The sequence below is a fragment of the Amborella trichopoda genome, chromosome 8, assembly GCF_054954075.1.
Source record: "Amborella trichopoda isolate Santa Cruz 75 chromosome 8, AtrichopodaSantaCruz75HAP2 v2.0, whole genome shotgun sequence".
Taxonomy (NCBI): Eukaryota; Viridiplantae; Streptophyta; class Magnoliopsida; order Amborellales; family Amborellaceae; genus Amborella; species Amborella trichopoda.
This window is the reverse complement of record NC_142343.1, coordinates 4980717-4992360: the sequence shown is the minus strand read 5'-3', so window position 1 is coordinate 4992360 and position 11644 is coordinate 4980717. Positions and strand designations below refer to the sequence as shown.

The following is an 11644-nucleotide window of genomic DNA, read 5'->3' as shown; positions in this document are numbered from 1 at the left end:
TACACGATTTGAAATCTAACAAAAGTGTTTGTAACCTCCTTATACCAACTACACAATTTGAAATATGACAAAAGTGTTTGTGACCTTCTTATACCGAAAATAAATACTCTTTGTATAATTTTTTTTCCGTACACATCATGTCGATGATGTCCTGCACTTCATATCGATGACATCCGGCACTTCACATACCATGTTACTTGTAATACAGTTCCCATACCACGTTAAATCTCCTCCATCCCTTTTCAAGACATGTAGGGCTTTTACATATTTCAAAAGGTTTTACTCTCTTTCCAGATAAGAGAGCATTCCCCCCTTTTTGCTTGATCTTGAAAAGCATTCAATTATTATTATCATACAAACAAATAGAATGTCAAAATAAGTATAGTACTTAGACATCAACCTTTGTCTTGCTCACTTCATCATTTTCTAATGGCAAAATTGCAAATCAAAATGAGGCACCCATGTTGCAGAATAGGCAAAACAAGTCATTGTGTACAATGGCCCATCTTACAAAAGATATAAACCCTCAAAGGCCTTCAAAGTTCAAACAAAGGATTACAGGAAAAAACAAATCATGATATTCATCATTTCTGATTTCATCATTGACATCACTGTACTGTGTTGAACAAAGGTTGTTTCAGATTGTATCACTGTTGTATGATCGCAAGAGAGTACAAAGTTTGAAAATGTAGCACATGTTTTGGCATGAATGGAAGCACATTGAGGCAACAAATGAATACCCCAAATCCCCAAAACATACTTTGAAGTAGAATTTCTAGAAACGGAAATTAGTTACTGAGGGAGAGCATCATTTATTCCCAAATCAATACCCAGAAACAGTTTGTGTGAAATAATCCTCTCCTATACTAACAAAACTTTGTCAATCAAGACCGGCTTACTTCTCGACGAATTTCTTCAGGTTGTTCAGCCAATTCAAATACTCCCTACTATCCTTGTTTATCATGTATTCGTGAAGGAAATTGGTGGTGCTCCCCTTGATACCTCTGAGCTCCAGATACTTGTGGAAAGCCTTCTGCAAGTTCTCATCCAAATCCCTGGAAAAACCCGGAAATTTTAATATATGATAATGGAAGAAAATTGCAATAGAATAACCCATGGCTAAATGGCACCCAGAGTCGACTATTTTTTACCCAAGTAAAAAAGATGTTGAGTAAAACAGATGATGAGAGAAAGAGAAAGTAAAAGAGATGTTGAGCGAGATAGACAATAAAAGAGAGAGAAAGAGAGAGAGAGAGAGAGAGAGAGAGAAATGTGTGTGAGAGAGAGAGAGAAAAAAATGTGTGTGAGAGAGAGAGAGAGAAAATGTGTGTGTGTGAGAGAGAGAGAGAGAGAGATCAGCAGCAAAATCTTGATTATTCTAAGGAAGAGGCAAAATTCAGAGAGCAAACCCAATTCTCCCTACTAACAAGCTAATAACCACAGATTATAAAAGATAAACAATAGAACTAAAAACAAGATCAAGCAATACAAGTATACTGCAATAACAATACTTACGCAAAGTCAGGCCCTACATAGGCTATCTGATCTTCAGTGGTGCCTGGCTCCTTAACAGACATAGCATCTATAGTAACCTCATCGGGATAAGCTGTACAACCAAACTCCAAGCAGAGGCCATCACCTTTCGAAACATTCACAATCAATGAGAGGCTAGATTGATTAGCTCTTTTGCTATCATCATCACCATCATCATCACTATCATTTCCTTCACCAGTGACGAGATCTGGCATATGTACTTCGACTCTAATAGTTTCATCCCCATATTTTCTACTTAAGCTTATGGTCTGCTGACCAGGGTTATCCTCTATTTCAAAGGGAAAACCATCTGGGATCTCATCTTTCTGCCATGAATGACCATGCTATTAATAGTCTTATCTAAACCATAAGCCCAAAGTTTAATAGTATACGACTTGATAATAATATAAGAAATGCACAGTATTCACAAGAACAAATTACATCATGAAAATTTTATGAAACAAATATCATAAAAGATGAAAAAAAGGCATCAAGAAAACAAGGCACAATAAATGTTTTCTGGGTGCAATAAACAACTAACTTAAGATCATATTTTGAAAGAATATGAATAAAAGAGCTCTGATTTCATCCATTTACTCATATGATGTACATGCTAAGGGAAAAATTTGTTTTACCCAATAGTTCTTAAACCATCAACGAGACCATTGATCTTATAAGAAATGTTAACTACTTATGTTCAAGGATATTGGATCATTAAAAACTCTAGGGGTCTACGGGATCTAATACATATATTTTGCAGCTAATATCTTAAACAAAATTATATGTTATGATTGATGAATCTCCAAATCCAATAATTCATTTTCAAGTTTCACATTGTGATAAATTAACTAATTTTTATTTTTTTATAGTAAAATAACTTGATTTATATTAGAAATCATAATGTAACATCATTTATTGAACCTTCAGTCACAAGGATAGCCTCCAAAGGTTCACCCAAGAATGGTGCAAACAATTTGCCTGAGGTTTACAAGAGTCCAGATCACAAGGAAAAAGTACAGGTCTCTGCTTTTTTTCCTCAGGTTATATTGGAATTACAGGGTTCTGCAAATATTTTATAATTAAATATTAAACCAGCATTTTGAGGCACACCCCGGGCCAAGCACTTGACCCTGGCCCGAGACAAGTTACTCTGGCAAGTGCACTCAGACTTGCCTGAGTACTGTACATCGCCAAAAGCCCTGAAAATTTAAAAAAAATAGAAAAATTCTAAAATAAAATAGTAAAAGGGAATAAAACCAAAACAACCTACAAATTCCAAATAACTTTAAGAAAGTATATAAAACATGGTTCTAAGAAGTTGATCTATAGTATAGTTGAGGAAATTTTAAAAATATTCATAAAAATAGGAAAATATAGAAATAGGACATATGGCAAAAAAAAACACTCACCAACCTTTGCCCATAACATATAAATTATACAATCAATCCAATATTTTTATATCTATTTTTAGGATATTTTTTCTATTTAAAATGAACCCCAAGCTGTACCAAGTAACTCAGGGTAACTCGGCTCGCCAATGGGGGACACCAAGTCTTGAAACATTGTCTTAAACAAAATGTACCTACAAGCTTTTTTATTATATGCTAAATGTACCTAGAAGTTTTATATATTCTTTTAGAAAAGTAAACATCAAACATAAAAGTTGTTGTCAATTAGTTTGGTTCAAAGATCTCCAATATTTGAAGCTCAAACTTTGCACAACATCTTTGATTGAAATAGACCAATAATCCAAATTACAATGCCAGGAGATGATCTCTTGTAAATATGATGAAAGGAATCTTAGGATTCCTTTTCTCATTTGGTAAATAAATGAAGCCTTAAGATCCAATAGATAAATTTCAAAGATGAAATTTTTGACAATATTTGTTCCGAAAAGACCTTGGCACATTTGTGCTTCAAAGCAAAAGAATCCAGTTTTCAATAGATACAGGGATATGTAAACACAAATATGTTGATGCAAACATACATTCAATAGTTCATATACAAGAACACTTTTGTATTTGTGTAGGAGCACATCTGAAAGCTAGACTCCAACCTTTGCCACAAATTAGGAGTTTCCCTTCATAAAATCAGAAGCAACATCCAAACTTCACCTAAACAAAGTGATCTTTGTTACCTGTCAAAAATACAATCTGTACCTTGAACAAGGAATGTCTAAAGACATAGATGCACTCCAAGACACATATCAGGGGTCTAATGCCACTCAGAAGAAACAATGCATAAGTTGACAACCAGAACTCCATGACAATATCATGTATTTAGATAAAATAGCACTTAAACCCTTTATTTGAAATTTCATAAACATGGATTACTTGCAAGAAGCAAACATTTATGATAAACTTTGCTTACAGTTAGAAATTATCTCAGGGTTTTTAAATGGTTTTCCAATTGTAGCTCCCCCATCTCAAATATCGAGAAGTCAATGAAGCATCTCAAATAAAAGGAATTTGTAGAATTTATATACAGATTAATTTCCTCAGATAAACAACACTTATTTAACTCTAACATTGGTTAGACAATTAGGACTCCCTTGAACTTCCATATGTTCCTTCTCAAATTAAGTTGTATCATTCATTACTAATCTAGAGAAGACATTCAGTAATTTAAACAAGCACATAGGTACTACTTCTTGATTTGCAAAAATGATTCAAACGACCCAATAGAATTCTCTATCAAAATCACCAAAATTTTATCAATTAATTCAACTTGTATTTCACCAAAGCATAAAACCCCATTTCAACAACCAATATGTTATCTTCTACTGATTCATCTAATAATCTTCACCAGAACAAAAATTTCGAGAACATCATGTCAAACAAAAACTAACAAATTTGTCATAAAACACAAGAAAATTCAAACTTAAATTAAAAAGTATGTTCATTAATAGGAGAACCATTGTCACTTAGGGAATCTGACAATCATTTCATGGATTTCTAGAGGAACTCAGAAAATGAATGGGAAATATGCCAAAAAAGACACATTTGTTTATCAAATAACAAGCAATAAAAATAGAACTGCTCCAAAATTTACCTGATCGTGATAATCTGATTCCTCTGCACACTTAATCTCAGATTCAATTACTTTAAGAAGTTTCTCGTCCACTCCTGGTTTCTTTGCCACAGAACAGTAGAAAAGTGGTAAACTAACGCCTCTAACTCCTTCCAGTTCCGGAGAAAATGCACCACTGACAACTGAAATCAGTTTAGAACGGGACCCAAATCCGCCATTAATGGAGGAAACTAGACCAGAATGATAGACTTTTGGGGCTCTCAGAGATCGAGAAACCATTGAAATAGCAGACGAAGCTCCTCTGCGAAGAGAAGCGGAGAAAGCCATGGCTGAAATTCTAAAGTTTTGATGTAACTGAAACTAGGGTTTTACGGGGCAAAAGTAAAGCAGGGTTTCTGGTTCGGAGAAACCAGCTTTTATAGGAGGGCAAATTTAGGGTTTAGGGTTTAACCGAAGAACAGCACGGCCATGTGTACATAGAACGTCATTTTGCATTTCTAAGAGGTTTAAACTTTGAAGTGTCAAAAGCGCATTTAGTGTTTGACGCCTGATTCTTAAAGTTTTCGCAGATTTCGTCCGATGTAGCGCTTTTCTGTTTCAAAATTCCGGCGAAATTTCGGCTGTTTATTACCGACGAATTGAATAAGAGAAGGGTGTGGTTGCTATATAAGGTTGCAACCTTAAACAACCCAATTAAGGCGCACCTTCAAATTTTATCATAACATGCAATTTTAGTGTAAATCATTCTTAGGATTATCTGAACATTTATTTTCATATCTAGCTATAAAGTTTTAAACTCTAAAAATGATTAAAATCGAGTAGATCTATAAACATATGAAAATCTTGAAAATAGACTGTCTATATAATGTTTTGCAAGATGTACTATTTTCGGTACTCAATTTTTTAAAAAAATTTTTATATTCATACATCTTGATACGAGATGAATTAGAGGGTTTTTCAACATTAAAACATGGCTAGTAGAATTGTAATGGCGGAACTTTCTAAAATTGAAAACTTGAATGGAAACAATTTTGGGATGTAGAAGAGGAAGATGAAATATGTCATCATCCAAGATAGAATCATTTATGTACTAAAAGATGATTCGTCAGTAGTTGGTTAGAAATAGTTAGAAATTTTTTAATGACCTCAGAGCAAAAACTTCTATGTTAACTTTTATGCAATATGACTTTATTAAGGTTTTCAAATATTATGAAACATCTAAAAAATGTTGGAGGCAATAAAAACAAAATATGATTCAACCTCTGAAACACATCTCCAATTGTTGTTAGAGCAATGTAACTCATTTAAAATGAATGCGGGTAATAATGCAGTGGAACATTAAACAAAATGCTTGTCATTGCTGGGAATGAAGTCCCCGAGTGCATGTAAGTTTACACAATCGTAAATAGCCTTCTACCTTCATGGAGGATGGTAACAATTACACTTAGGTTGAATGTTAAATCTCTTACATTATGGGACCTACCCATGCAACTAGCCTTAGTGCAAGAACATATGAACAAAGATAAAATGAGTGAGCTCATGCTTACTCAAGGACTTTTTAAAACTAGCCAAACCAAGCCTAAATTTCAACAGAAGTTTAATAAGAGGGATAATAGGTTAACAAAAGGAGAAACTAATCCGTACAACCAAGAAACTAAACGATGACGGCCAAAATGCTTCTTAAGTGGTCAGTTAGGTCACTTCAATAATCGTTGCCCCACAAAATAGAAACCCGTAAAATCCAAAGAATAGCAGAAATGGAAGCAAGAGGCGTAAAGTTGTCTGTGTGGTCTCTAAGTGCATGATGGAAGACCATAATATCAAAAGATAGTGGGTAGACTCAGGCGTTAATCGGCATATTGCAATCTCAAAATGCATATTCAAGAACTTCAAAGAAATAAAAGCTGGGGAGAAACACATCTACATGGGAAACAATATTTATTCTGATGTATTAGGTGTAGGAACTTGTAGGTTGTATGCAGGGACAATCAACCTTGTATTAACTAATTTATATTTTGTTCTTTTTATGAGATGAAATATTGTATCTATCCCCTTACTCTTTAGAAATGGCTTTGAAGTCCACTTTCGAGCATTGGAAGTATCAATCATAAAGCATAGACAAATTTATGCTTGGGGACACTTGGTTGATGACCACAACTTGTTAATTCTTCATGTAAATAAGAAATCTGATAATAATAAAATTTCAACTTATTATGGTTATGTTAATTGTGTAATAGTTGTTGATGTATATACTTGGCATCTTAGGAAAAAGACAAGATAAATAGGTTAATAAATAAAAGTCTTATTTCAAATTTAAATAATATAGAATTTCCAACCTATCAACACTACTTGTCAAGAAAAATGACTATGAAATCATTCAATAAAGAGGATAGAGCTAATGAGTTATAGAATGTGGTCAACTCAGACATTTGTGGGCCCCTCAATGTTAAAACTCATAGAGGGAAGTCATACTTTATTACTTTTATTGGTGATTTTTTCAGATTTAGATATATTTATCTAATCCACCATAAATTAGAAGCTTTAGAAATTTTAAAATATATAAAAGGGCAGTAGAAAACCAATTGGGTAAGAACATCAAAGTTCTTAGAACTGATAGGGGAAGTGAATACATATCCAAAGCTTTCAATACTTATTGCCAAGAATATGATATTAAAAGACATATCACTATGCCTTATACGCCACTGCAAAATGGAATAGTTGAAATGCGTAGTAGAACCCTCTTATAAATGATTAAATCCATGATGACTCATGTTAATCTACACAAGACTTTTTAGGGAGAAGCAATAAACACATCCATGTATATTCTTAATAGGGTTCCAACTCAGGCAATAGATTCTACCCCTTATGAAATGTGGACAAGTAGAAAACCTGATCTATCCAACTTAAAGAAGTGGGGGTCAACTACCCATGTCCTAATTCCATATCAGCATAGAAATAAGTTAGAAAATAAAAATCTAATTTGTAATTTTATAAGATACCCCGAAGGATCAAAGGGATATCGATTTTATCATAAAGATAAGGGACTTATTGAAATCATAGATGTTGATTTCCTAAAATATTTTATTAAAGAAAACCTAAATATAACAGATAATGATAATCCACTTAATATCATAGATGACTTAGAACCACTACCTACAGTGGATATGAACAGCTCTGATTAACATGACGATGTTGAAGTGTCGGCATACCTTATGTTAAGTGGTCAAAAGAGGTTTAGAGCTCTTCCATCATACCTTGATGATTTCTATGTCTATATGAATGAGGAGATAGACAACTTTATTGACTTAGATGAAATCCATGACCCTTTTAACTTCAATGATGTTATGAAGTCACAAAAATATCAAGAATGACTTAATGTCATGAGAGAATAATTATATTCTATTGAGAAAAATAAGGTTTGAGATTTATGTGATTTGCCATCAGATAGGAAACATATAGGTTCTAAATAGGTACTTAAAAAGAAGTTAAAATCTAATGGTTCTATTGATAAATTTAAAGTTAGTTTAGTAGCAAAGGGTTTTACCCAAAAAAAGGGAGTCGACCATATCGACATTTATTCCCCAGTTGCAACGTTTATTTCTATTAGAATAATTTTGGTAATTGTTGCATATTATGACTTAGAACTTTACCAAATAGATGTAAAGACTGCATCCTTGAATAGTGAACTAAAGGAAACCATCTACATGAAACAACCTGTGGGTTTTATAATTAAAGGTCAAGAAAATAAATCATACAAATTAAATAAATTTTTATATGGTTTAAAACAATCTTCAAGACAATGGTACTTAACATTTCATGATGTCATCTTAGAGATGAGATATGAAGTAAATAGATTGAACCATTGTGTGTATGTCTTAAAGAGTGAATGTAAATCCACAATACTCTCATTATATGTAGATGATATCCTAATAGCTGAAAATGACTTAAAAATGATTGATAAGACTACGTCATAGCTTTCTTCTTGGTTTGAGATGAAAGATATGGGAGAAGCATCTTATGTCCTAGGCATAAAAAGAACTAGAGACAAAAAATAAAAAATGTTGTACTTGAGCCAAGAGAGATATCTTGACTCTGTTCTCAAAAGATTTCAAATGAAACAGTGTCTATTCTTGTTAAAAAAAGAGTAAAGTTGTCTAGGAATGATTGTCTAGTAGAATGACAAGAAAAATCCAACATTCTCTATGCACAAGCTATTGATAGCTTGGTATATGCAGTAAGATGTGCAAGACCAGATTTGAGTTATGTTATAGGAGTTGTTAGTAGATAGTAAAGTAATCCAAGCATAGCTCATTGAAAAATAATAAAAAGAATATTAAGGTACATTAAGGGAACAAAGCATCTAAAAATGCGTTTTTAAGCAGATAAACTTGAAGTTATAGAATATTCAGATACAGATTTTGCTAAGAATAAGGACGATAGTAAGTCCACCTCAGGGCATGTTTTCTTCTTTGGAGGGGCAGTTGTTTCTTGGTCTAGCAAGAAACAAGGGTGTGTAGGTGCACACATGAAACAAAATACATTGCATGTAGCACTGCTTGTATTTTTGTTCTCTGAATAAAGAGCTTCATAAATGACTTGAAGCTGCAAATAATCAACAGACCGATCCAAATTTTTTGTGATAATCAAGCTGCAATTAATTAATTTATAGTGGAGCAAATAACTCCAAAGGAAGACATATAGATGTCCAATATCACTACATTCATGATATAGTTGAGAAATATGAAGTAACTGTTAGTCACTTGCCCTCATCAACTATGATCGTTGATCTATTAACAAATGGTCCAGTGTTGAACTACTGTCTAAGCACACTAGTTTAATGAGACTTAAAAATGTTTAAGTCAATCAATTTTTATAAGTGTCAAATCCGCATTAGCGTGAAAATCCTCATGATGGACATTTTTTATGAGAGACATATCCTCAAAAGCGTGAGAAAAATCTTATGGCAAGATGCTTTTTTAAAGGTCATACTCAAAAGGGAGTATGCATGTGACTTATTTTTATGTTCGGTCATCATAGCCAAATGGGACATGTTGACACATATGGCCATGAGGTCTCATGTGATTTAGCCTACAATTGTGGGTTTGGAGGAATTTCATTATCCATAAGTATCTCCAACATTCATATGGCTCAGCGTTCATATAGATGCGTTGGATGATTATTCCTGAGATCAGAGAATACATTTTCTCTGAGACCCGTTAGAGAAATATAACCGTTAGCTCTTCTTCTTCATATAAAAATGGGAAGCTAGAGAGAGGATGACACATCAACAAAAAGGTGTACAATTCTTCTCTCTCTTTCTCTCTTTAAAAGTGAATGAATCTAAAATCTGTGCTCTGCGATCACCAGCCTCTCGACACCCCTTCTTTGATATCGGGTTTTGATTTCATCTGTGCCATTCATTTTCACTAACAACCTGGAACAGTTTGGCATTAACTATACCAGACAATGCCAAAGTGAAGTTTAGGGAAGTCGATGTTTGAAACAATGGAGCGACCCCTAATACATTTTAATCCGTTGGACAGTCTTACACACCAAAGAATAAAACCAAAATGAGAAAGCAATCCAATATTGTAAGGGAAAATTTTTACATAGAGCCTAGGTTCTAAACAATCAAATTAGAGCCTACCTCAAAAATTTCACTAGAAGAGGTTGTTTTGATGCTCAAATATCCTCAAATTAATCATCTCAACATCAAGATGCATGGACATGAGAAAAAATAGATTTCAAGTTTGAGAAATAGTGCAAATTGTAATGCATTTTTGGACTATCAATTTTCAAGATTTTCAATATTTCATATCTTGATCTATACCATTTTTGAAGTTTTAAATTTTATAATTAAATATAAAAATATATTTTAAGACTATCACAAAGATTTTCAATATTGAAACAACATTTCTCGACATTGAAGGTGGGCTCTAATTTGATTGTTTAGAGCTTTGGCTCTATACAAACCACACTCATTTGTAAATGTTGAACCGGAGGTAAAATTTGCAAAAAAAATAAATAAATAATAACAGAGTAAAATATGGAAAAATTGGACCATATTGCATTATGAAAAATTATTATGATACGGTATAATTTTTCCTTCATCTTATGTACACCTTGGGGCCTCGCGTCGGGCATGGCGGTCCCATAGATCCACTAAAGTACTTTTTATTTATTTATTTATCTACCCCATATATTTGGGGCTTCGCGTCGGGCATGGCGATCCCATAGATCCACTAAAGTACTTTTTATTTATTTATTTATATACCCCATATATTATTTATTCTTCTTGTATTTTTAAAAAATACCATTTTCTTTAACATTAACTCTCCTTTTTCTTTTACATTGAGTCTCTATCTCTCATTCTCTCTCTATCTCTCATTCTCGATCCTATGAAATTTTTTATTACAATTTAAAATACCTTTTTTGTTAGGGAAAATTACAAAAACCCCCCTCAAGTATACTATCTATGCAACTTACCCCAGCTAACTTTTCCTCTTACTTTTTTCCCTACAACTATCTTTCCTCGCAAAAAACCCCAATCCAAAACAAAAGAAAAAAAAAAAACTAAACTACCACCTCTCTCTCCTCATGGCTTTTACCAACAACTCTCCCCCAATGCACTTCGACAGTCCATTTAAACGCTCTGGCAATGAAGACACACACTCCAGCAATGCAAGGACTCGCTCCGGTCGTACACTTTCGGGAGCCATAGCGTTCCCGCGGTTGAATAGTTCTCTCCGACAATGAGGACACATGCTTCGGCAGTACAAAGACGCGCTTCAACAGTACACCTTCTAGTGCCACAGTGCTTCGGCGATTGAATAGGTCGCTTCGGCAATAAAGACAAGCGCTTCAGCAGTACAAATACGCGCTCCGACGATATACCTCCTGGAGCCACATCGCTCCGACGGTTGAATTGGTCGCTCCCGCAATACGCTACTTGGGACCATCAATTTACTCTTTTTTTCTTAGGGAAGGACATTTATGTCCAAAAAATAACAACTTTTTAACTTGTGGGGTTTTGCGAGGAAAGGTGATTGTGGGGAAAAAAGTGAGAGGAAACGTTAGCTCG

At 33.8% G+C, this 11644-nt stretch overlaps 1 protein-coding gene and 1 non-coding gene across 2 annotated transcripts; both read right to left on the bottom strand.

The window, feature by feature from the left end:
• Positions 1 to 438: 438 nt before the first annotated feature.
• LOC18436295 (uncharacterized protein At2g39795, mitochondrial) lies at positions 439 to 5041 on the bottom strand. The gene is made up of 3 exons (XM_006846317.4): positions 4585 to 5041; positions 1516 to 1859; positions 439 to 1055 (listed from the first exon to the last, which is right to left on the bottom strand). Exons 1-3 carry the CDS (start codon positions 4888 to 4890, stop codon positions 896 to 898), a joined length of 810 nt encoding a protein of 269 aa, XP_006846380.2. The 5' UTR covers positions 4891 to 5041; the 3' UTR covers positions 439 to 895.
• Positions 2432 to 2566, bottom strand: LOC148780728 (small nucleolar RNA snoR74). The gene has a single exon (XR_016039862.1). It is a non-coding gene; the product is annotated as a small nucleolar RNA snoR74 (small nucleolar RNA).
• Positions 5042 to 11644: the final 6603 nt, after the last annotated feature.

Excerpts from the sequence above, each read along its gene's own strand:
- LOC18436295 (XM_006846317.4), bottom strand. The coding sequence starts at position 4,890 with ATGGCTTTCTCCGCTTCTCTTCGCAGAGGAGCTTCGTCTGCTATTTCA. Across the intron at positions 1,860-4,584 it reads AATCAGATTATCACGATCAG|AAAGATGAGATCCCAGATGG; the intron begins GTAAATTTTGGA and ends CATTCATGGCAG. Across the intron at positions 1,056-1,515 it reads TATGTAGGGCCTGACTTTGC|GGATTTGGATGAGAACTTGC; the intron begins GTAAGTATTGTT and ends GGGTTTTTCCAG.